We start from the raw sequence: 25,571 nt of genomic DNA, 5'->3' as shown, positions 1-25,571 counted from the left end.
CGCTGGCATTTATAAATCAAAATGTTGGGCCAACAAACCTTGGCAGGCTAAAGGACATGCCTGCTGCACTCTCTAGTATCGATGTGCGAGTGTGTGTGTGTGTCAGTGTGTGTGTGTAATTGCTAGTTACTGTAGCTTTCGGTTGCAGGACAACGTTGCGCCTTGGCAGCCGAAAACGTTGCAAGCAACTTATCTCTTGGCCTGGCCATATAAATAATGACAAGCACGACGACAAATAATAATGCACACACAGAGACAGAGAGAGAGAGAGGGAGAGAGAGAGAGAGATGCACAGGATATGCAGGACAATAGGCCTATAGGAAAAAAGACCTTGGTCAGAGCAAGACAAAAGACACAGTCGCTACCTAAGCGTGTGTGTGTGTGTGTGTGAGTATAATATGAAAATTTATGTGCGGAAAGGATTGAAAATAAATTTATGAATTATATTGGTTAGAAAATTGCATCTACTCAAGGATATCCTTAATGTTTCTAGGATATGCATGCGTTTTACTGCCGGTGTGCGCCATTGTCTACACTCAAGAGGAGCATGACAAAGGAGGGGAGGGAAGGGGAGGGGGGATGGCGAGGGGTATCTGCCACATGCAACAATGTCTCCGTCGCTGAATTTATTGTTTGTTTGATTTGCATTGTGCCATCCAACAGCAGTTCAGGATGTCAGTCTCAGTCTCAGTTTCAGTTTCAATCTCGAATTCGAATTCGTGCTTACTTTAAGCCACTTTTCACACACATTTCCTGCACGGAGGATGCCTTTTTGTCAATCCATCAGCGATAAGAGCAACAATTTGCCCTCTAAGTGCCCCGGCAAAAGGAAATCAAGGAATACAAACACAAACACAAATAAAAATCAAAATCTTCAAAATAAACAACAAAATCTGGGAATCAGAAAAGTGAGAGAAGAAACGCACGATTTAAGTGACTCCCGTCTGTGACCTGTCGTTGCTTATCATAAAAATCCAATAAATGCTTCTACACCCACACATACACCCACACACACACATACACACACACACATTGTCGAAATGGAGGCTGCAACTTTTGCCTTTTACGATTCGGTTTTCGACTTCACCCTCCATCATCGTCTCATCTCATACAGTTTACGACTTTCCTTTCAATGTTTCTCACTTTCTTTGTGTGTGTGTGCGTTATACTCTCGCAAATCTGTCAAAGTTCAGTTACATGACACTTGCCCAACCGCTCAACAAACCCCGCAATCTAAAATAGCACACTACAAAAAAATAAATCCAGAGAGAAAGGTAAAATTTTGATATATATTTTCAAGTAAAAATTGTTTGAAAAAAGTACTTGATTAAAAAAACCAAAACGCATTTCCAAATATACTATAAATGTATTTTAGAAATATAATATCGACATAAAATATACTATATAAATAGTATAGGAATTAAAGCTCAATCAATAACATAATAATATGATATGAAATGAAACTGAAATTGTAACATATCAATATCAAATTTTGTAATATTTTAGTATTTTTTCAGTATATACACTTGGTAATTTTTTTTTAGGAATTGTTTTTTTTTTTATGGTTGACAAAAGGTGGCGAGTTTTAAAACAATATTCTTTTGGTATATATTTATTAAGTATATTTTAAAAATACTGCACTGTTTTACTTTTATTAAAAATAAGAAGTGCGTATAGCATAAATCGTTGGTATTTATATTTTCAATGTAAATAATAAAGTAATGTAAAGTACATTTAAAATAATTCAATATTAATATTTATTAAATTTGACAAAACCATTTTATGTGGAATTTAAATGTTGTAAATATTTCTTATTTTCATTTTCTTTGCCACAAAAATGTATATTATTAATCGGATTTGCGATAAAGGCAATGTCATGACAAAATAAAAATAATCTAAAATATGTAAATTAAAAATAACTAAATAGAAATATTTATTAAATAGGACAAATATATTTTAGTTTTTTACGTATTTCTTTGACTAATCACGTATATTATTAAATATAATATACTACTGTCTATAGGTATTTTGAACAGATTAAGTTGTAGTTGTTGAAAATTTCGCTCAGTGTGCCGCACCGCACACCTTAGTTTTCCGGAGAGAGAGAGAGAGAGAGAGAGAGAGAGAGAGAGAGAGAGAGAGAGAGAGAGAGAGAGAGAGAGAAATCGCAATAAAAGTTGCCCGACACGTTTATGTTTATCTCTCACGCCTAGCATCATCATCAGAAGTCGCAGTAGATCAAATAGTAGATGACAAGGACGAGCTGCTGCTGTGTGGCTCAGAGTGCTCAGTGGATACATTTCATTAGTTTGGCATTATTATATCATTATTGATGAGGACAGACACATTGCAATAAAGCCAACTTTTTATGAGCTTATGTAACATGGGCAGTTTATGTTAGATGAATGCTTTGCTTTGCCTAAGGTCAACTAAAAGCAAAACAAATTCGAGTTCTCTTTGAAACTATTTTCGAGATGCTTTTGCAATATTCATTGTGATGGTCAATAACTTTATTATGGGAACTATAAATCCATATTCATTGCCAGACCTCTTATTAAAGTTGATAATAAATTATTTTTTGTGTATTTTCACACTCTGAATTAACCCAACAGCAAACAAAACAAATAGCTTCGGTGCACATGATAATTGACGCACATTACGAACGCAAAAAAAAGTGTAAACAAATCGAAAAGGGAAATGGGAAAATCAACGGCTATTTGAGCAACACAATTACATATTTAATGTGTCACAATAATTTCGCATTTTGATGAAATTACAGCTTACAAATCAGAACCAGACCCAAATATAAACCGCTGCCTCGACACAGATTGCAACAACTGTATCTACAACCAACATCAAGATGCGTTTCTATCTGCTTATCGCTCTCGCTCTGACCGTCCTCATGGTAAGTAGCAACTGAACATATCCTCGAGGCTCAGCTAATCCTTTTCCCAAAATCCCTGACACTGACAGCAACTGGTCGCTGGCAACGCAGCGCTGCACGAAGGAACTCGTACTCCACTCCATGCGATCGCCCAACGGGATACCGCTGGCGTTGCCGGAACCCCGCCTTCGGGCGGTCCACCTCACGGCGGTCCTCCACCACCCCGCACAACCGCAGCCTCCTCTGGTTAATCAGCGATGAAGCTTATTTGACGCCGAACCTTTAACTCGACTCTGGAATCTGACAACTGTATAAATAATCGATCCTACACTCTCTGCACTGTATCATAATTGAGCAACTGAATAAAGCAAATGTAGTGGAATAGCAAAAATTGTGAATGTCTAATAAAACTAATTGAGAATTGTTGCAAATGTCTGTCGCTTTCTTATTTACATATCAAATATGAATACCAAACAGGTATGAAAGCCTCAGGCGAGAGTGCTTTACTATCATTTCTTAATAAAAGGAAAAAGGTTCGGTATTTTTCAAATATACTAAATGAATATACCAAAAGAAATAATATAAAACCCGCTACTCACTGTCATAAAATATACCAAATTCATTTACCTAATAAATAAAATAACCAGTGCGGGTGTTTTTTAAGTATACCAAATGAATATACCAAAAGAATACAAAAATAAAATCTGCTACCCACTGTCATAAATATACTAAATTCGTATACTAAAACAGTGCAGTATTTTTAAAATATACTAAACGAATATACCAAAAGAATACAAATATAAAATCTGCTACCCACTGTCATAAAATATACCAAATTACTAAAACAGTGCAGTATTTTTAAAATATACTAAATGCATGTGTATATCAAAAGAATTGTAAAATAAAATCGACTACCCACTGCCATAAAATATACTAAATTAATATACAAAAAATACTAAAATAAAATCTGTTAGCCACTGCCATGAAATATACCTAATTCATATACTAAAAACACTGCGGTATTTTTAAAATATACTAAATGCGTGTGTATATCAAAAGAATACTAAAATCAAATCTACTACCCACTGCCATAAAATATACCAAATTCATATACTGAAAAATAAAATAAACGTGCGGTATTTTTTAAATATACCAAATGAATATACCAAAAGAATACTTGGATAACAAACGCTACACACTGTCAACAACAGAAAAACAGTGCTATATTATTCATTAAATATACCAAAATACCTGAAAAATAAAATAAACAGTGCGGTATTTTAAATATATTCGGAATGAATATACCAACATCATGTTAAATTAAATTATAAATTAAAACCCGCAACATACTGACAAGAAAATAAAAACAAAGCGTAAAATATTCCACTATTATACATAAAATATATACTAAAAAATATTAAAATAAACCACAGGCTACATTCGATATATCAATATACTATTACGTCAAAAATATACCATAGTATACAAGATATATATTATATAACTAAAGCAACTAACACCTTTGACTCCAAAGCCAAATGTCAAAAATTTATTTCTTAAATTATTTTTACAATTTTTATCGGATTGCAATTTTGAGAAATCGTCAATTCAATTATTGCCTTGGCAATAAAAAAAATTTTTTTTTTTTTGAGTGCATTTAAATACATCACAAATAAATTTAATTTTCAACATTGATTTAAAGCAGTGCTAAAAGATGAATTCGTTTAATAAAAACATATTGTCCAAGTGAGAAAAATGTTAATTGAAATCTGTCTATAGATTCTGATCTGAACTAAATAACCGCATAGTTCAACAGAGGAGGACAAGCGACAATGCAATTATAGTGGGCAAGCGATGAGATGTTAATCTTAAATAATATTCGAGCGGCACAAAATGAGTGCATTGCTCTAATTGATGTCACTCGAAATGAATCAACTATTAATATTGTTTGAAGAGGAAAGTTCCCCCGAGCGAATGACATCATGCATCATAATTATAATGCCAACTACTGAGATATGTAAAAAAAAATAAAACTAAAAAAAATCTTGGGATATCGCTATTTCGATATGATTGCAAATAATTTAAAGTCTGGCGTATTTCCGGTCTCTCTGGTCTGTAGTACTCATTTCGCTCATTGAATGCGAATGCGAATGCAAATACTTATGAATGGATTGACACTCGAAATGCATGTGAACAATTGGCATTTAGCGGGCAATTCGAAATGGGGAGCAACAATTAAACAGCATTAGATCGATATTGATCTATAACATACGAATAAAATAATAATAATGATCTATAATATACGAATAAAGAAAACATTTGCTTCTTTAGCGGATTATTATATACCCTAGAAAACAGAATGAAAATCATCGAACAAATGAAATCCATTTAATTTGTTGAGTATCTATTGTACTAATTATTTTAACAGTTTAGTAAATAATAATATATACATTTTAGTTATTTAATTAACGAGCTGTAAGAGTATAGAGAAGTACACGTAAGCCCAACCAACACAAAATGAATGAAACCAAATTCAACTGCAAATGTGATGCGAGCACAAATGAAAATGCGAACAATTAAGAAACCTACCGTCGAGGGTGCTCGACAGTGATATACCCGTTACTTATTTTGAATAAAGCAAAAGTGTGCTGTATTATTCTTAAAATATACCAAATTAATTTGCTACAAAAAATACTAAAGTATACCAAAAGGTATAAATGGTATATTTTTATAGTTCAAAAAATACTAGAGTTAAAAATATACCAGATTATCTATGGGTAGCGGCTGAAAATATTAAATTAATATTTCATAAAATACTAAAATATACCAACAGTATTGATCTACAATAAAAATATACCATAGTGTACAAAATATACCAGACTGATAAGGGTATAAAAATATATCAAATTAATAAACCAAAAAATACTGAAATCTACCAAAGTAAAAATTTGGTATATCGCATATATACCGCAGAATACAAAATATACAAGATAATGAAAACTTTATGAGGTCGCAGATGTGTCCTTCTTCCTGTTTCATACATTTTCAGTAGCCACAAAGTTATATTTCCCTTCTACCCTATGGGTAGCGGGTATAAAAAGTTCACATTGAAATGAAAATGGAAACAGTAACAGAAATAGAAATAGAAAAAATACTATGCGCTAAGTCAGTAAAAATATAATTGCAATTATTATTACCCGATTCAATGGCAGCAGTAGCAGCGGATCACTGAAGACAACTATAAATCTAGCGCGAACAGAGAGTGCAGCCATCAGTCTCGATTGGCCAGTAAGCCGAGTGATTTGTTCGTTTGCCATTGATATGCGCTGCTCAATGCATCTCTTTGGGTTGCTGCTCTGCACTCTGTTGCTGATTGGCGAGTTGCATGCCGCACCAGTTGGCGAGCATCCGGATCATGCTGGTTGCATACGTGTTACGATCATCAAACGTCCATTGACCACTACGACAACAACAACAACAACAACGACGACGACAACAACAACAACAGCGGCTACAACTGTAGCAACTGTGGCGCCTGGCTAGGAACTTCTTATACCAATAATTCACACACACATTTGATTTTTGTTAATGATGATCACATGAAGTATACGTGCGATACAACAGCACACATAAAAACATAAGCCTAATGCTCATTCTGTTGTAGTTTGTACTTTTTGGTATATATATATACGAAATATTGCCATTGGTATATATGAGTTATTGTTGGTTTATAAATTTGGTATATTTTAAGAATCAAACTCCACGGTGTATGCATTTATTGAACTTTTTTTAATTGAAGCAGTAGAGCAATAAAATACCATAACAAAACATTTATTCATACTTATAGGACATAATTATTGAAGTTCACGTTTAAATAAACGTTTTGGTGAATCCTTGCAAATGCTTAAATGTACCAAATGAAATATATGGTATATCGATATGGCACTACAATAAAAATATACCACAGAGTACAAAATATAGCAGATAACTAAAACTAATGCTTATTCCGGTGTATTTTATATTTATAAAATATTTGCTATATTTGAGTATTTTATTGGAATATAAATTTGCAATATTTGAAGACTCAAACCCAACTTTTTTGCTTTTAATTAATATTTTTTTCATTGAACTAATAAAGCAATGAAGCATAACAATACATTTAGGAAAAACTTTGAATAAACGTTTTGAACAAACCTTGACGGTTTAAGCGCCTCAGTGGTCTAGCAGGTAAGAGTCTCCCATCGATTCTGATTTGATGGTTTATTAGCCAGTCTGCTCCTCCACAGAGTCCAGTTTCAGATCACGATGTAATGTGAATCCTCTCACGTTCCAAGGCAATCCATTATATTCCTCATCACTCTATTCTGTAGTACCTGATTGCACTTGTAGTTCGATTTGGCAGCAATCGTCCAAATATTGGGACTATGCAATCTTCATATACGACTCTCATAGCTCCAAGATATGTTTTACTTCTTTTGTTAAGCAGCCAGCACTATTTCTTAAACCTTTGGCTACAGTTCTTAGTGACAGCTTCTAATTATGGGGCAAGAGTGAGTCTCTTGTCAAGGACGATACCGATATATTTCGCATGGTTTGTCAGGATCACGCCTTCGAAGCGAATAGAGTTCAATGAAAATGGATGGCGGGTATTTCACAGTCGAGTACACTCGACTTTCTTAGTTGTAGTTTTTTAAAAATGTTTTATTTTTTTGAAAATTTTTATTAATTAAGCGAAGAATCCGTACAAACAAATAATATAACATAACACATAAGAAAACATATTAACATATAAGCCTGACCCCATAACTCACAATGTGGAATTAATCTTTGTTTTTTCTACTGGTTTGGTGGCGAAATTTATAAATTTGTGTAATTGATGTTTATTCTGTTGTGGCACCTTAACAAGTCATACATAAAAATAAAGAAAAGTAACATTTTATTTTAATATTTATTAATAATAAGTAATAAATAATAATATTAAGTAAAAATTAATCATTTATTTATTAATTTTCTTTTTGAATATCCTTTGTATGGATGATAAATTCTACGCTCAGGTTGGGCTATATTCAATGTAGTGTATGATTGATAAATTCTACTTTCAGATTGGGGTTTATTCAATGGAACGCCGCAGCTGCCTATAGATTGCACTTGCTTTATAAGCTGCGCAGATTAAAGAAAAGATCAGAGCATACTTTGCGGCTGGCACTTAAAATGCACAGCTGCCTCCCTAAGGGCAGAAGCATTGTAAATTGGACAAATGGCAACTGGCAACGGGCAACTGGCAAATGCAAAAGCAAAAGCAAAGGCTAACCGCACAATGCACAAACAAGCTGCCAAATATAATTAAATATTTTATCGCATAAAAGTGTACGGAAAAGTGCCAAAATGAAACGACAACAAGAAAATGAGCAGCCGGCATGCGTTCGCTCCACCATGCCCCTTCCCCCCCCCCCCCTTCCCTTTCAACATTCCCATCACACAGGAAAAGGATAGTCGCCTAAGAGGTGAAGGAGTGAACGGGATTCAGGTAGAGGCCGTTCTCCTAATGCATTTAGACCTGACATTGTTGTCGTTTCATCCACATAGTCTTTGTGCGTGTCTCTCTCCCTCTCTCTCTCTCTCTCTCTCTCTCAATGTGTGTGTTCGCTTAGCACATGTTCCACAAACAATACGCCCGCAGCTCAACCGACTCACAGCCCCTTTTTGGCAGCACCACCTGACCTCCCCTCCCCCCACCACACACATTGCCATTGCCCCCAGTTGCATTTCTTTGGTCTTTAGGTTTTTTAGATGAAATCATTTTTTGGCATGCAGTAGCTCCAACAACAACAACAACAGCAACAACAAAAATAAATACAACAAGGCCAACGCTCTATTGTTCGGACATTCTCTGCTCCCCTTCCCCTTCTCCTTCTCCTTGACCCTCTCCTTCTTCTTGTTTCGACAATTTCCATATGAATTTTAATTATAATTTTTCTATGTTCATTTTCATGAAAACAATCAAAAATGACTTTTGTGCCGCAGCAACAGCAACAGCAGCCTCAAACGCTGCCACCTTTCATAGCAAAGTGCTTCGCAGTTTCCAGTGGGAAGAAGAGGGGGGACTTGGGTACGCTTAGGATCGGTTAGAAGCACGGGGAATGGGGGGGAACTATTGTAGTTGTAGTTGTAGTAGACCCGCTGCAAATTGTCACTGGCATTTATGGCTGCCGGGCCAACCAGTCAACAGTTGCACATGTCTGCAAGAGTTTTGTTTGAAGTTCCATAATTCGCAGTAGTCCAAATACGCTTCCACCGCGAGCTAATTAAATGACGTGTAACGAGTAAGATGGTAAAGTTCAGAATGTATTTAAGAATGGTATAAAATGCTTTAATCAACTTGTTTTAAAATGTCACTAGTTGTACAGAATAGTAGCGAGCGCATAGAAGTGTAGGAACGAGTAAATAGTAACGAGTAACTAGGAACGAGTCACTAGTAACGAATAAAAATTATTCATGTTGAAATTTAATGTTGCGAGAAGAACAAAATAATGATTGTTGAGTAATTTGAAGTTACAAAATTTTCAGTAGTCTAAATACGCTTCCACCGCGAGCCAATTAAATGACGAGTAACGAGTGCGAAGGTTAATCTCAGAATGTATTTGAAAATTTTATAAAATGCTTTGAGCATACTGTTTTAAAATATCACTCGTTGTGAGAAATAGTTGTAAGCGTATAGAAGCATAGTAACAAGTAACGAGTAAAGATAATTCTGGTTGAGATTCAAAGAATAAAAGAACCATGGATGAGTAGTTAGAAGTTCCATAATTCGCAGTAGTCCAAATACGCTTCCACCGCGAGCTAAGTAACGAGTGCGAAGGTAAATCTTAGAATATATTTGAAAATTTTATAAAATGTTTTAAGCGTACTGTTTTAAAATATCACTCGTACAAAATAGTAGCGAACGCATAGAAGCACTGTAACAATAAACTCGTAGCGAGTAACTTGTACTGAGTAAAAATTATTCGTGTTAAATTTCAAAGTAACGAGTAGAACAAAATAACGATTCTTGTAGCAAAAATTAGCGTTAAAATATTAAATTTATAGTTTAAAAGATCCTTCTGGCTGATTATCGAGCACATAAATACAAATTAAGTAACGAGTGGAAAATATATTCGTGCTGAAATTTATATTTAATATATAGATAACAACATTAGCATGAAAAAATAACAACTAAATAGTAAATTTGATCTTTCAAATCGATTTCTGAAAATGTATCGAAAATAAGCAATGAGCAGCGAGTGAGCAAAGGATTAACACCAATGAAAGTTATAGTATAATCTATCACATCTGAAGTACATTGCCAAAGAATGGACAACCAAAGTAGAGTATTAAATAAAATAAGCTAAGTACTAACAAATAAAAGCGAAATTTGTATTTATATATTTTTAAATTTCACCAAAATGAAGTGCAACAAAGTGACTTAGGCAGCTAATAGACTCGTCGCAAATGGAATGCGAAAGGTGCAAAAACAAATTATATGCCGACATAAAAAGTAACACAAAAGCAAACAGCGACATAAACAAGTTAACTGAGCAGCGCTTGTTGTGCCTCTCGTTGGTGTTGTTGTTGTTGTTGTTGTACCTGTTGTTGTTTCCTTACTCTTTGTATCCGCTGCTGATGCTGTTGTTGTTGTTGCTATTGGTGCTGGCATTGTATGCACGTTAGCGGGCAGCTTCAGCTCCCGTTTCCGTCCGTGGCCGAAAAACAATCCACCCATATGACAACTGTCGCTGTCACTGGATCTGGGATTTGGGATCTGGCCCAGAACCATCTCTGTCTCTGTCTCCATTTCCATTTCCATTTCCATTTTCATTTCCATTCTCACACCATGCAACTACCATAGTTTTGAATGCGCCGCAAGGTGGCGCACATGTGCTGTCTGTTTTTGAGATTTGCACCTGAGTTTCGAGCTCCTTTTTGCCCCCAGGCTCTGTGTACCCAACCCTTCCTCCTCGCCACGTCCAGCGTCCATTGCGAACCGTTGTCATTATGCATTCTGATGACATTTCGCCGCTGTCTTTTGTGCGAGCTTATTTTTGTAGCGGCTAATTAAGAGCCAGCCAACTAGCTATGGAAATTCTATACAGCATATTATTAGTACACAGGTTGCCAAAGTGTGCACGTCTGGAAGGGGGAAACAGAGAGAGAGCGAGAGAGAAAGAACTAGAGAGAGGGGAAGGAATAAGCTTCACATGTTTTGAAGTATATTTTTCTTTGTCTTTCATGAGTTGTCTTTGCAACTCTTTGACTAATATTCGTAAATGGTAACGTGATTTTACTCCAATATAGAATTTGATAAAAGATCGAAAAATTATATTATATATATGTTACATATATTTCAGCTTAGGATTGTTCTCTTGAAATCAAAAATAAAATCTTGAATCGTAATTATATGATGAGCGAAGAAGAAAAATTCTTTAAAAGAGATCAAAATTCTACAAAAATTCTAGATTGAAATTACTTGAAATTCAAGATTATATTCGTGTTTCAAAAATGGAAAAATTTCAACATTGAAGCAAGAAGCAAAATCCTTAATCAAAATGAACAGCTCTAGAATAATTCCAAATTGAAATAAGATTGATTTTCGCTCAAATTGGAAGAATAAACATTCTCAATTGAAGACTGAATTTAACATATAATTCAGCAATCGAAAAATTGCAAAAACTGAACCGAATAAACTGAACTGAACTGAACTGAATAAAAAATGCAAACGTTCCAAAATGTAGATTGTTAAATTTGAGAGCTTTCAGAACTTACGAACGATAATTTGAATCTAAAAACCATGAATGATGATCGAAATCTTATTTTCAGAATGAAGAATTCCTATTCAAGATTTTTATTAAAGTTGAAAAGTTATGAAAACAAAATTTGCAATATAGTTTTTATGTAACTCTTTTCTCTGTATAATAAAACTAGATTTCTTTTTAAAATAAGATATTTGATATCTTGTTTTATAACTTTTTTTAACTTAAAATTATTGATTCAAGAGAAATTTTCAAAACCAAGACTTGGAATCTACTTTTCAAGATCCTTTTACCAAAATTTTGCCATATCATTGTTTAAATAAATACTCATATGTATGTATATGCTCAGGAAAATGGTTAAATTTATTAAAGTGCATGCACAGGACAGATTAAAAAGGATTCAGAAATTACAAATAGATTAGATTCCGCAATCATTTACAGTGTTCGTGATCAGTATCGCCATCGTCTAACTCCGTTTTTTATGCGGCTCTGCCACAGTCGCACTTTAGAATGTTCACAGCATTCTGATGGTTGAAATATAGAAATGTTTTTATATGATAGTTTAAAGTGTTTAATGTCTCTTACCGTAACGAAAATCTGGCAACTTAATAGAGCTATATTGCTAAGGCCCCAAACGTTCTTTATAAAAGATTCTTGAATCAATTCTTGACAGATTGAATTCTTCAACTTGTTCAGTTCGTTGGTATCACAAGACTGATATAAAAAAAATGAAAATATTAAAATACTGAACACATTCGATTAACTTGTCTTAAACATACTTTTGGTTTCACGGTTGTTGATGTTGTGCTTGCTGCTGTGGTTGAATCATCAGCGGATGCGCAAGCCACGACCAGGACGAGGCCAAGGAGAATCAAGGTTGAGAACTTCATCGTAGTACAATAGTTGGTAGTAACTGAAACGCTTGTTTTCACACTGAATGTCCAAAGGAATTGGAGTGCATTATATACTCGCAAAGATCGTGTTTCACTCTAATTGAGCTCGCTGATAAGAGAAGGCAGCGTCGTGAGCTTAGGCTTTTTCGTTACTAATAAATTTATTTTTATAATTTTCATGATTAGAGAAATTGAGTATTGATTGCGTGAAACACAAAACTATCTAAAATGAATAATTGTTAAAATATTGAAAGTTATTCTAATCATGAATTACTGAATTTTCAATTAAATGGATTTTTTTCGAATACTTTATTACTGGACTGGAGTATGGCATCTGAGAAGTAATTCCGCAAACATTTGTCAGCTCATTAACAATTCAATTTGCTGCATAAACGGGCCTAAACCTACTTAAACAAATGTGACTGAGAAGGAGATGCGAAATGAGTACAAACGAATAGTTTGTTGAGTTGAATTGAGTTTAGTAGTTGGACTAACCACACATGGAAAACAGTAAATATTCAATTAACAGCACAAGCTCAACTAAAGCCGAACCCTTTTTGTGCCCTCAAAGAGACACACCTTTACCCCTTCTCCCAATTTTTGGCCAGGCAAAAGTTTCAGTACATCTATTTTTTAGTTGTCTTCTTTTTTTTTGTGGTCTAATTTAGTGTATAGTTTGCTTTGATTTAGCAAGGGTTCAGGGTCGGGTTCCATCACTGCGGGCATTTTTCTAATTACATAGAAAATGCTGCTTTGAAGCCGAAAAACTACGTACATAAATAATTTTTGGAATTGTATTTTATTTAATTTAAAACATATATTTGCTAAGCTACCGAAGGAACATTTTTGGCCCGACACACAGAAGATGCTGTTGCTGCCCCTCTCCTGCTCTTCTGCTCTCCTGCTCTCCTCTGATTCACGTTGTCGTCTCGTGAAGCGCCCTCAGTTTCTCCTTCCCCTTGCCCTTGCCCTTGCCCTTCTGCTGCTGATGCTGTTGGTGATGCTTCCCCGCCGGCAGTTGGCTGCGACGATTGCGACGTCGCTCGAGCCAGCGTCGCACAAAGGGCGTCAGCAGCCGTGGGTCGACCGCATCCACATCGGACTCACGCAGCAGCAGACTGACGACCAGGGCCACAACAATCGTCACCAGGGCGCCGAACAGTGTAAAGTACAGATACGAGATGCGATACAGTTGAAAAGATGATGCCGCGGCGGGACTGGAAAATAGCAGAAATAAAATTAAAATTAAATTAAGAAAGCTACAGTTGAGTGTGCTCAACTGGGAAATACTCGATACGCAAGGCAAAACAATGCGGTATTATTCTTAAATTTTCCAAATAGGTATATTGAAGAATGTTATAAAAACAAACCATTTTTATATAATATACCAAATATACCAAGAATACTAAAATATACTAAAATATACCGAATTATAAAATATACCACATTAGTACATCAAAAAAACTAAAATCAAACTGGCTACTCAAGCAAAAAAGTGCCGTATTATTCTTAAAATACACTACAAAATATACTAAAACATACAGAATAACATATTGATTATATCGATAAATTATAACATGTAAAATATACTATAGAGTGTAAAATGTACTAAATTATACAGAATGGCATATCGATATACATAGTATTGCACGTCAAATTTATACCAGACTATAATAACCAAATCGTATTATCATCAAATTATGAAATATACCAAATTAATATATGAAAAATACTTATATCAAATCGGCTGCTCACTTTCAATAAAAGTAAAACTGTGCAGTATTAGTCTTAAAATATACCAAATCAATATACCAAAATAAATACTAAAATACACACATAGTTTCTGAGATCGAGGTGTTCACCCGGACATACGTACAGATTTTATCGGGTCGCAGATGACTCCTTCTGTCTTTTAACTACATTTCCCCTACCCTTCTACCCAATGGATTAGCGGCTATAAAAATTGCAACAAATGGCTAACTTACGTGGTGTTGGCGCCATCTAACGGCAGGCTGCTGAACTCGCCGGGCACGCCAGCGAAGGTGTAATTGCAGCCCAGAGTCGAGTACGGCTTACGCTGATACACGATATCGCCAGTGACGAGATCATGCTGAGCACTAATGCACATCCAGGTCATGACCAGCAGAGAGGTGAAGCCGCCGAGCAGAGCGCCCTTGGAGTTCACCCAGGGCAGCATGACGCCGGCGGTGAAGATGCCCAACAGCGGTCCGTTGGCCACCGAGGTGAGCGTGATGGTCAGCTGCAGGACAGCGCCCAGTTTCTCCACGACGAACACGAGCGCCACAAAGATGATGCCGAAGAGCACGACAACGCTGCGCATCACAAACGCCGTTTGGGCCTCGCTCAGTGGCTTGCGGCGGAAGGTCTTCACGAAATCCTCGAGCACCACAGCGGACAGGGAGTTGAGACCCGTGGAGAGCGAGGAGAGTGCTGCACTGAAAACACCAGCCACAAAGACACCCGGCAATCCCGGATACGCGCCCAGCGTCTCCATGACGAGCAGCGGCAACAGTTGATCGTTGCGCTGCGCCAGCTTCGTCTCCAGCGGATCGCAGTCGGCGTAGGTGGCATAGATCAGCAGCCCGGCATAGCCGCAGATGGCGAGAAAGGTCAGCACGCCGGCTATGAATGTCCAGATGGCAATGCGAGCGTGTCGCAGCGTTGGCAGCGATAGATAGCGCTGAATCATGTTCTGGCTGATCGCATTCGATTTGAGCCAATGCGCCACGCCTCCGAGCACCAGCGAATAGAAGGTGTAACGCTCGGTGAGATCCGGATTGAAGTTGGGCGTCTCGATGCGTTGCGTTTGCTTGGCCCGTTGCCACACCACACTCGGACCCCCAATGTCGAGCGTGCCCTTGATCAGCACCAGCGCCATCGCCCCGAACATGATCAGTGTCTGGATGACATCGGTCCAGACCACTGCCTTCAGTCCACCGATGCAGGTGTAGAAGATGCACACCACGCACACGCATGGCGTCACAATGTGTATGTTCACGCCCGTTGCCTGGTTGAATGCTATCGCCGGCACGTAGATCACAATGGGCAGCCACAAAAGCTGGAGAGTGAGGCAGACAGATCAGGGAAATATGTAAATGCAAAGCAGAAGACAGACTGTGAGATATCCGATAACCATTGAGAATAAAAGCTAAACAGTATGGTATTGCTTTTCAAATATACCAAATTATTACATTAAAATACTGAAAATATACCGAAAAATGTATTTGGTATATTAATATAGTTCAAAATATACCAGATTGCCAGCCAAAGTAACTACGAGTGTAAAACCTTAAATGCAATTGATATAAGTAAACTTAATAAATTCGTTCCATCTATTCGCTTCATCTATGTAACATATTTGGCTACTGATAACTTTAAATAATAATAATTCAATTATATATGTTTTGTAACTCATATAGATATTGTGTTAAATTAATGTTGCAAGTCAAGAGTAAACTTGACTTTAAGAAAACAATTGTTTTCAGATAAATGGAAAAATAAGATTTCTTATATGACAACATTTACCTATATTTGTTCGGCTTTTTAGACAATTATAGATGTTATATACATATCTTAAAGTGTTTAGATTAATAATTTGTTTGATTGATTAAGATTATGTAATAATTATGATTTATTAATCCAAATCTTGTTTTGAATGTTAATGTTTTTATTCTATTTTTAACGAAAAAAAAATCCGTTTACCTTGAAATTTGTTATGTAAGGTTGTGCCAAATTGCTTTGGAATTTAATTTTTTTTATTATATGATTATTTTGACAAAATGCACAATTACATTTTTTAGTAAAAAGAATAAAAATAGCAAGAAAGCCACAGTCGAGTGTGCTCAACTGTGAAATACCCGCTACTCATTTTCAACAATAGCAAAACAATGCGGTATTATTATAAAATATATACCAACTTGATATACCGAAAAAACATTAAAGTATGCCGAACATTATATTTAGTATACTATTACTTTCAAAATATACCTGAAACATATATGCAGAAACCTTTTTCTTTTTCAACATAAAATTATTTCTTCCATATGTAAGTTCGACAATGTTTATCTGATCGCCACTTAATTTTCGGCAATGACAAACAATATACTAAAGTACTAAAAATCTTAGACTTACCGATGCCATAATGAACATCACGGAGCCAAAGAGACGCAGACTGCGGTTGTAGCGTTGCTCCAAATACTAATTCAAAAAAGGGCAATACAGTATTAAAAAAATACTGAATAAAGATCATAAACAACAATATACCTTGTAGGTGGATATCAGATTGAGGTCATGGAAAACGGGTAGAAAAATATAGAACATGCAGAGTCCCATCAGGATGAGGGATCCCATGATGTACATATACTGAGCACCATATAGATAGACTTCCGTTGGTGTGCCCAAAAGTGTGATGCCCGAGATGAAGCTGTCGAGTGGAAGAGTGGAAAAGTGGAGGGGGAAATTAAATAAGCATACAAATTACGACACATACATCTATGAATTGTATCTATAGTATACTACGCTAGAGAGATTGCCCAAGATTGAATTTGTCACTTGACCTTCACTTCTGGGGCTTGTCGTGTGTCAGTCCATCGTCTGGAAACTCTTTGGGGAGATCAAAGTGCGTTTTATGCAATTCAATTAGCCAATCATCATTTGGGAGGCGTTCAAATTGCCCGTTTACAGAGCTTTTCCTGCATTTGTGCGGGGCACGAATTCATGAATCTATTTGATTTTGTGCGTTGATAGGCACAGTTATGTAGCTCTGACTGTGACTGAGACTGAGACTGTGACTGTGTCTCGCAGCTGGACCGACTAAAAATAACACTTGATGAGCAGACATAACTGGCTGTAAGTGGAGCAGCCTCTTGGTTCTATGTTCTCTGTTCCCGGACATGCAAAGGTTGACACAACAAAGATAATCGACTGCAACTTACAAGATAGAAAAAGAGTGTAGAAACTCAATAGTACTGGAAAGAATAGGCTTTACATCAATTCTAGTCTAAATCCAACTCTTTCTATTTGAAGTGAACTGGTTAAAATATTTCAAGATTTATGTGCTTCAATGTAAAGAAGAATTAGAAAGAATTTAAGATGTTTGCCTTTACGTTAACTCCAATCTAAATCTACCTCTATCTGAAGTGAACTGGTTACTTGAAGATTGAGTTGCTTTGAAATGAAGAAGAATTGGCAAGAATTGAATATGTCTAAATCTAACTATATTTATCTGAAGTGAACTGCCTGAAAATTGAGCTGCTTCGAAATGAAGAAGAATTAAAAAGAATTGAAGATGTTTGACTTTACACTCTAATCTAAATCTAAAGTGAACTGTTTAGAATACTTGAAGATTCAGTTGCTTCAAAGTTATTTTTAATACCCATTATTAAATGCGAACAGAAATTCGTAAATTTCCAACGAATTTTAAGCAGCAGTCATAAATTAATTAAGCATTGAAGACGAACAGACTTACCTCGCTATAAGTGACATGGTAATGGGAAAGATCTTCATTTTCCTGCCGCCCACCAGATATGAGGCAGCACTCTTGGCTGCCTCCTCGGGATCGCCATGCTTCAGTTGCTTCGACTCGCGTCGCAGTTGGAGGCAAAAGTGGATGCCGATGATGGCGCAAATTGCGAGCATGAGGCAGAAGACGACATAGTCGGGCCAGCCGAAGCTTTGCAGACTCGTTCTCAGCTCATCCACATGCATGTTCTTCTTTTCTTGAACAAAGGACACAACACAGAACACAAAAAAAAACAAGGAATGAATGAAGAGAGGTGATCAAACGATTCGCGAGTGATTCAAGCACAGACACACGAATGATTCCCGGACTCCGTTGGCTGCACGTTCACAGCTGCACGCATCACATGTGACTGAACTGAGAAGCAAGACACATCTATGTATGCCACATGTGGCATCTTTTGCTCTGTCTTCTGTCTTCTGTCTTCGCTGGCTTCGGCTCAGCCTCTCCAACGGATGAGACTGAACGAGCGAGCTGCCCAAACTAACTGTGTTTTTGTTTTTTTTTTTTCGTTTTATTATTTGATTCTCACTCTGATTTAGATTTAGATTTGTTTTAACATTCGCATTGCGAGAGACACTAGAGCTCGTGTCTCTATTATTATTATTAATGATATTATATGTGGCACTTGCCACTCGCCACTCGCAAATACCCTGCTCAACGGGTTAAACAGTGTTGCATGTGCGTAACCAACGAGCGAACAAAACATTATTTACATTATTCGATTAAATTGAACACCATCTCAATGTTTTACTTTTGAATGTAATATTATATCGATATACCAAATATATATATCGCCATATTTTAGTATTTTTTATATATTATATAACATTATCGCAAGATAGGTTGTATATAAGAAACGTACACTATAAATACAATTTGAACGTAATATATTGATTGGTAATCAATTCTTTAGGGTAGAAGGCAGGAAATGTGTGTAACAGATGAAAGGAGTATACATATATATTCTTGATCAGCATCCGTCTGCCAGTCTGAGAGTAGCAATAATAACTACTGTTGGTATGATTCTTGATCATTTGACTACGATCAAATAAAAATTCCAGAAGGCAATTAAGTATATTTTGTACTTTATTGCATAATTTGAATCTAATATTATGTCGTTATAACAAACATAGCTGTCGGTATATTTTAATATTTTTATAATTACTAGTCATAGGGTAGATGGGTATCGATCTAGCCATGTCCGTCTGTCTGTCTGTCCGCTTGGACACCTAGGTCTCAAAGACTATAAGAGATTATCTTTGCGCTCAGATCAAGTGTGTTTCAAAATTTTTCCCACGCCCACTTCCACCCCCAAAAATCGATAGAAATCGAAAATTAAGCGTAATTTTAAAGTAAGAGGTATTGGTTATTACAGATCAGATAAAAATTATACAAGTTATTCAAGAAATACTTTTGTATGGGGAAAAACGCCTACTTACGAGGGGTCTAGTCTTGTTTTGGCTGGCAATCTGGTATATTTTACACTCTAAGGTATATTTGTATTACTATATCAATATACCAAATCTAGCATTTGGTATATTTCGAGTATTTTTGTTACACTGTATTGAATTATAACATTCACATTCATTATAAAGTAATCCGATTAATACACTACCTTTGATAATATCTTTCAGGATTTGAAATCGCAAAAATATAGTTTTCCTTACAAATATATTATTTTGAACAAATTAAAAAACAATCGTACAAATTAATTGCTTCAAGAAACTAGCTTGAAGTATAGTTCATTAATATTATCAATAATGATTTTTTTCTTGAATTATTGAGTCATTTGAATTATCGACTCCCATGGCGCGCTTTATCTTTAATAGGAATCGTGTTCAATAAGCACGCTTTCATTATCGGCAATCCAGGTAAAATTTTCGAGTATATAATACACTCCAATTCCTTTGGACATTCAGTGTGAAAACAAGCGTTTCAGTTACTACCAACTATTGTACTACGATGAAGTTCTCAACCTTGATTCTCCTTGGCCTCGTCCTGGTCGTGGCTTGCGCATCCGCTGATGATTCAACCACAGCTGCAACCACAGCTTCAACTACAACATCAACCTCCCCGGAACCAGATGCAAGTTTAAGACAAGTTAATTGAATGTGTTCAGTCCGTTTTAATAATCAGTTCTTACTTTCAGACGTGTTATTCAGCAGCTAACCAAGCAAAGGAGTTCATTTGCAAAGGCTTTCCATCTTGGTCTTTCATAAAAGTACCATACAAAGAAATTTGTGATTTTGTCATTGGCGTAAGAGATTTCAGCAATTCTTGACTAATGGTAATTACATGCATAAATATATTTGCACTTTCAGTCAATCACAAGCAATCTGAAGTGTCTCTGTGGCCTTGCCTCATAAAACGGAATGAGAAATGGCGACAGCGATGGCGATACTGATCACGAACACTGTAAATGATTGCGGAATCTAATCTATTTGTAATTTCTGAATCCTTTTTAATTTTTCTTGTGCATGCACTTTAATAAATTTAACCATTTTCCTGAGCATATAAGAATTTGACTAGTTATTGAGCTGTTAGATGTTGAATGCAGAAACTTCAATTTGTATTAGCTCATTGTGAAAATAAATAAATATGTTTTTAACAATGTAAACTCCGAATCCATCTGAAATACCTCATATCTAAAAGATCTCCGCAACGTTTCAAGGCAACCAGGATCCAGGATAATGCTGACTTTTGCCAAAATGCATTCACACATTCACTCAGGCGACTTCTGAGATGAAGAGAACTCATATCATATGCTCCCCTCTCTCTCTAAGACCTTTGTCATTGTGAAAATATAATTATGTATTAAACAATTCAAATTTTTGTATGTTATGGGTGCAGGGTATTTAGTAGTTCATCATACTGACTTGGCAGCCTCTCACTTGCTTCTCTTTCTGATTTGCTGAACATCAATTCAGAGGCGACAACAGCTGATAGCTCCAAGTTCGCGTCGCTGTTTACATTGTGGATCATCCACCTGCCCCTCAAAATTTCCACAAATTGAAGAACTTGACGCAAATTGGCTTTGCCTTAGATAAACACAGTGTCATCTTGGGTTCGTCTTCGTTTTCTTTTCTTTTTTTCTTGTCGTTTTGTTTCATTTTCGATATTCTAAGCTTGTCAAAGTGCACCTCAAAAAGGGGGTTTCTTTATTTTATTTGGGGTGCCGAACTGTAGTTTGGTTGCGTAAATTAACTTGATTAGATTTAGTGAGCAATTTCAGCACTGAGCACCGAGCACTGAGCACTGAGAATAACTCAGTCCGATTCCGAGTTCAGCATATCAGCAGCATGTAGGGCGATGTGTGTGTGTGTGTGTGTGTGTGAGAGACAGACGCACTCTGTGATCGTGCCAGATATAGCTAGTGTAATTTGTTAGTTATCAGTTAGGATTAAAGTTAATTTGCTGAAATTTGTGAACACTCTGTGTCTCTTTGTCTCTTTCGTTTGACTGCGACTTATAAAAAGAATGTGCCAATTTTAGATCACTCTCGTTTTTGTTTGTTTGAGAGTGCTCGGCGAATTAATCAACTTATCTAGATTTCAAATAAAACTGCGTTTTCATTTCAACTCTTATAATTATGAGTTTACACAATGCTATTCATAAAATCAATCCATTTTGAGAATGTGTATTCAGAATAACATTTATAGTATGTTCTACATACTTTATTAAACAAAAAAAAAGATGCTATTAGTATTTAGTTTCGAGAACACTCTAAGACTGCTAAACATAGGGTCTAGAAGAGCAGAGTTCGTTTTTAATGCTTCTCACATATGAGAACCTTAAGTGAGTTCTGCCAAGGCAGCTGCAGCCTCGTTGCTCAGCACATCCAAGTTGATTTCGCCATCTGTTTGTTACAAGTTAAGTAAAGTAAAGTAAAGTATGTAGAAAAACATTATAATATATCGCTTGAAATACTTGCCTCCGATTTCAGTCCCAAGTCCGTCCGCCGCTCGTCCTTCAGCTCCAGCGCCATTCATTGCCAGAACCGTGGTGGCCAGTTCCTTTATAGTTCGCTCCATTTCGTCAATTTTACTCCAATGCTCGATCGACGGCGCTGCCCAAGTCCAAGAGCACAGACAGAGGATCAGTGCGACTGTCACACAAATCCAATGAGAAGTCATGACTACAATTTAATGAGCATTTGGCGGCTCTTTTTATAGTGAAAACAATACTGATCGCAATCTCTTTCTTTTTGTTCTGCACAATTAAAGGACCTAATTGTGTCCACATTGCTTCAATAAGCAGCAAATGAACTGTGAAGACACGAGTTATTATCCATACATTAGTGGTATTTAAGATTATAATTTGTTCAGCTCCGCAGATCGTAGATCGCATTAACGATTTGCGAATTTGATTTGCCAGCCTGAAAGTATGCAACAAACTTTTGCTTGACATAATTTAAGGTCCAAACCGTTGTCACATTATTTGTTTATTGAATCCATGTTACCACAAATAAACTGTGAAGTCAACATTTTATTAAAATTAATTTATCTTCTTTATGATTTGGATTATAACTTCTTCAGGTCGCAGATAGCCGCGATTAACAATTTGGCTTCGCACTTGCGTATTTGATTCGACAGCCTGAAAGTATGCAGCAAAAAATTGTTGCTTGGCAAAGCTTTGGAGACACTTGCAAATTTGTTAATAGCATGTTTACTGTCTTCGCAGCTTAGTACGAAGCAAGCATTGCATATATGTATATATATATATATATATATACACATATATATATATAATTTATGTACATATATACGTATATTTATTTTGTTCCTGCTGGCAAAAAGCGTCTGCACTTTGCTGTCAATCGAAGCATAAAATGAGCAGCAAGTGCCACTACATCCACATCTAAATACACAAACGAACGCTCACACACACACACAGACATGTGCTGCAAATGAGTGCAGCGTAATGCACAGGTGTAACCTAACACACACACACACACACACACACACACACACACACACACACACACACATATGTACATACGCATGGAGCCAAGTGTTGTGCGGACTCGAATCAGAATCAAAAATTCTATACGACGCACGCTGAACATGAATCCTGCAAATGAATACTACAAATAAGTACTCATAGCACTCATTCTGCGCTACACGAACAGACAACGTCGAGTCCATAAGTTATGCGCATAAAAGAGCTAAAGAGTTAAAGTTATCGCCATTTTTAATTTAACATAATTTGGATATTCCATCGACAAGTGAAGTGAACTGAATTGAGTAAAGATTATATTTTCATTGAGAGTAAAGTCAATTTTCGTTTTATTTTAGTTTCATTTTAGTTGCTCTCATGTATTTATTTGTAATCATCTTTATTTTGAATACGTTTATTGAACCGCTTTCTGCGTGTCGTTTAAGCCCTGTATCCACTCAATTTTTATATATTTCTTTTTGATATTTTTCGCCCTCTTTTCTTGCATTTCATTTTTAACGGCAACAGCAGCAGCAGCAACAGCAGCGTTAGCGTTAGCGTCAGCGGCGCATTAATTAATTCCAGTGCAGCGATTTTTCAAGAAAAAGCCCTTTTTACACATTTAACACACGGCATGTGCGAGTGTGTGTGTGTATGTGTGTGCGTGTGTGTGTGTGCTGGGATGTGTTTCTGCACTTGAAACATTTCTGCAGGTGTTGTAATATTATTTGGAATTATGTTGGAATTTTTTTTAAGCATTTCGCCGCCGCCGCCGCCGCCGCCGTCGACGCTGTTGGAATGCTATGAATATTATTTGCTTTTTAATTTTGTTTCAAGTTGCATATGTCTCTCAGTCTGTCTGTGTGTGTGTGTGTGTATGTGTGTGTGTCTGTGCATGGGTCGTTGTTTATAGCTAACTTTACAGTTGAGAAAGCATTTCTAAAGTGGTTTTAATTAGTTGCCCCAACTGTTTTCGGTCTGGTTTGCTGCGGTTCAGGATGCGCGCAGTCCACGAATACGAATACGAATCCCCAGTCCAGCTCCACTTCTAGCTCCATCTCTAGCTTTAGCTAGTCAAGGAGCCAGGCAGCCAACCCGCTTTTCCCCTCCTATTTTAAGAACTTGTTTGTGCTGAAGAAAAGGTTAAGTTTATTACAAGGCATGCACAGGATAGATTAAAAAAGGGATTACAAAATGTTTAGGTTCCATTCGCAATCACATTCGTTTACAGTTTACAGTATTGAGATTACAGTGTCCGCCAGCAGTATCGCCATTTACGACGCTGGCGTTGGGCTTTCCGTTGTTGAGGTCGAAGTCGAAGTCGAAGTCGAAGTTGAAGTTGAAGTCGAAGTTGAGCTTGAAGTTGAGGTTGTCTCATCCGGTTGACAAACACAATCAATTGTGGTCACAATTCTCTATAAAGTGCAATTAATAAATGCATGTTTTCAAATCAGAAATCGATGGAGAACTTACTGTAACAAGAGTATGGCAAATTCGCAGAGGATCCCACACATTGCAGAAGCGATTGGTCAACTGCCTCAGCTGGTTAGTATTACACGACTACAATTAGAAGAAAGTAGTTAAAATTTAAAGACTTGATTGCTAACTTGATTTAAACTTACCTCGGCACCGGGTGTCTTATGCATCAAGCAGACAAAAGTCAGCACAAAGCCTAGAAAAGTCAAAGTCGAAAACTTCATATCGTATGTTAAATGCAACTGCAACTTTACTGAACTCCACGTTTAGCAATTCAGTACGTTTTATACTCCTAGTGGAGTCACTCACAAAACCTATCAAAACGTCAATGAGATCGAGATCGTGCCTTAGCCTAATTAAAATCGCCCACATTTCATAATCGCCTCGATTTGAGCGACTTTCGAAAAACAACTAACAGATAAAAAAGTTTAGACAACTAAAAACTTGACACGCGCATAAATATTGACGAAATGAAATTCTAAAGAAAGGGGGAAAAACTGCAAATCGTTTTACAGCATCTACGATTCAGGTTCTGAGAACTTAGAGTCTACGATAAGCTTATCAGTTATTCTAAATTTGCAAGCATCGTAAATGCAAATAGCAAAGAAAGCCACAGTTATGATGCAATAGATCTGATAATTACACACGAATGAACAGATGTTGATAATGAACCTAGGAAAAACTTCTTTTAAAAGTTTATGTTCTACAAAAACTATAAAACATTGTAACCTTATCAGTTATAAACTTAAAATAGTTTCATGTGTTCGAAAATCATGAATATTGTATGAATCATAAAATAAAATAGAAATGGAATAAAACCGAAAACTACAGTTATAATTGCAATGCAAAAGATCGTACAGTTAACGATTTATCTGCATGAATTAATCCCGATTAATAAGCTTTAGTAAGCGATTCAAACATTTACTTCTAAGATCAGTGATGTTAGTGGTTAAGTGATTGTGTTGAGTGTGCTCGACTGTTAAATACCCGCTGCTCATTTACCATAAGGGGAAAAAGTACCGCTAAATACTATAATATACAAAATGCTAAATTTA

General features: G+C 36.3%; 4 protein-coding genes across 4 annotated transcripts; 1 reads left to right on the top strand and 3 right to left on the bottom strand.

Moving 5' to 3' along the window:
- Positions 1–6,168: 6,168 nt before the first annotated feature.
- LOC117574618 (uncharacterized) lies at positions 6,169–6,717 on the top strand. Its single transcript, XM_034258509.2, has one exon. The coding sequence runs from the start codon at positions 6,206–6,208 to the stop codon at positions 6,425–6,427; it is 222 nt and encodes a 73-aa protein (XP_034114400.1). The 5' UTR covers positions 6,169–6,205; the 3' UTR covers positions 6,428–6,717.
- Positions 6,718–13,354: 6,637 nt separating this feature from the next.
- Positions 13,355–18,568, bottom strand: LOC117577585 (sodium-coupled monocarboxylate transporter 1). The gene is made up of 5 exons (XM_034262429.2): positions 18,052–18,568; positions 16,848–17,007; positions 16,716–16,781; positions 14,549–15,642; positions 13,355–13,780 (listed from the first exon to the last, which is right to left on the bottom strand). Exons 1-5 carry the CDS (start codon positions 18,288–18,290, stop codon positions 13,480–13,482), a joined length of 1,860 nt encoding a protein of 619 aa, XP_034118320.1. The 5' UTR covers positions 18,291–18,568; the 3' UTR covers positions 13,355–13,479.
- A 3,240-nt stretch (positions 18,569–21,808) lies between these two features.
- On the bottom strand, positions 21,809–22,238 carry LOC117577724 (uncharacterized). Its single transcript, XM_034262627.2, has 2 exons — positions 22,037–22,238; positions 21,809–21,961 (listed from the first exon to the last, which is right to left on the bottom strand). Exons 1-2 carry the CDS (start codon positions 22,236–22,238, stop codon positions 21,897–21,899), a joined length of 267 nt encoding a protein of 88 aa, XP_034118518.1. The 3' UTR covers positions 21,809–21,896.
- Positions 22,239–24,166: 1,928 nt separating this feature from the next.
- Positions 24,167–24,781, bottom strand: LOC117577586 (probable serine/threonine-protein kinase roco9). Its single transcript, XM_034262430.2, has 3 exons — positions 24,663–24,781; positions 24,514–24,600; positions 24,167–24,455 (listed from the first exon to the last, which is right to left on the bottom strand). Exons 1-3 carry the CDS (start codon positions 24,738–24,740, stop codon positions 24,315–24,317), a joined length of 306 nt encoding a protein of 101 aa, XP_034118321.1. The 5' UTR covers positions 24,741–24,781; the 3' UTR covers positions 24,167–24,314.
- Between the last annotated feature and the right edge of the window lie 790 nt (positions 24,782–25,571).

Source organism: Drosophila albomicans, chromosome X (genome assembly GCF_009650485.2).
Source record: "Drosophila albomicans strain 15112-1751.03 chromosome X, ASM965048v2, whole genome shotgun sequence".
In the NCBI taxonomy this organism is placed as follows: Eukaryota; Metazoa; Arthropoda; class Insecta; order Diptera; family Drosophilidae; genus Drosophila; species Drosophila albomicans.
Note: the sequence above shows the minus strand (reverse complement) of the source record. Positions and strands in the feature narration are given on the sequence as shown.

Excerpts from the sequence above, each read along its gene's own strand:
- LOC117574618 (XM_034258509.2), top strand. The coding sequence starts at position 6,206 with ATGCGCTGCTCAATGCATCTCTTTGGGTTGCTGCTCTGCACTCTGTTG.
- LOC117577724 (XM_034262627.2), bottom strand. The coding sequence starts at position 22,238 with ATGACTTCTCATTGGATTTGTGTGACAGTCGCACTGATCCTCTGTCTG. Across the intron at positions 21,962-22,036 it reads ACTTGGGACTGAAATCGGAG|ATGGCGAAATCAACTTGGAT; the intron begins GCAAGTATTTCA and ends TGTAACAAACAG.
- LOC117577586 (XM_034262430.2), bottom strand. The coding sequence starts at position 24,740 with ATGAAGTTTTCGACTTTGACTTTTCTAGGCTTTGTGCTGACTTTTGTC. Across the intron at positions 24,601-24,662 it reads ATAAGACACCCGGTGCCGAG|TCGTGTAATACTAACCAGCT; the intron begins GTAAGTTTAAAT and ends TTCTAATTGTAG. Across the intron at positions 24,456-24,513 it reads TTTGCCATACTCTTGTTACA|AGAATTGTGACCACAATTGA; the intron begins GTAAGTTCTCCA and ends TGCACTTTATAG.
- LOC117577585 (XM_034262429.2), bottom strand. The coding sequence starts at position 18,290 with ATGCATGTGGATGAGCTGAGAACGAGTCTGCAAAGCTTCGGCTGGCCC. Across the intron at positions 17,008-18,051 it reads ACCATGTCACTTATAGCGAG|CTTCATCTCGGGCATCACAC; the intron begins GTAAGTCTGTTC and ends TCCACTCGACAG. Across the intron at positions 15,643-16,715 it reads TGATGTTCATTATGGCATCG|CTTTTGTGGCTGCCCATTGT; the intron begins GTAAGTCTAAGA and ends CTCACTCTCCAG.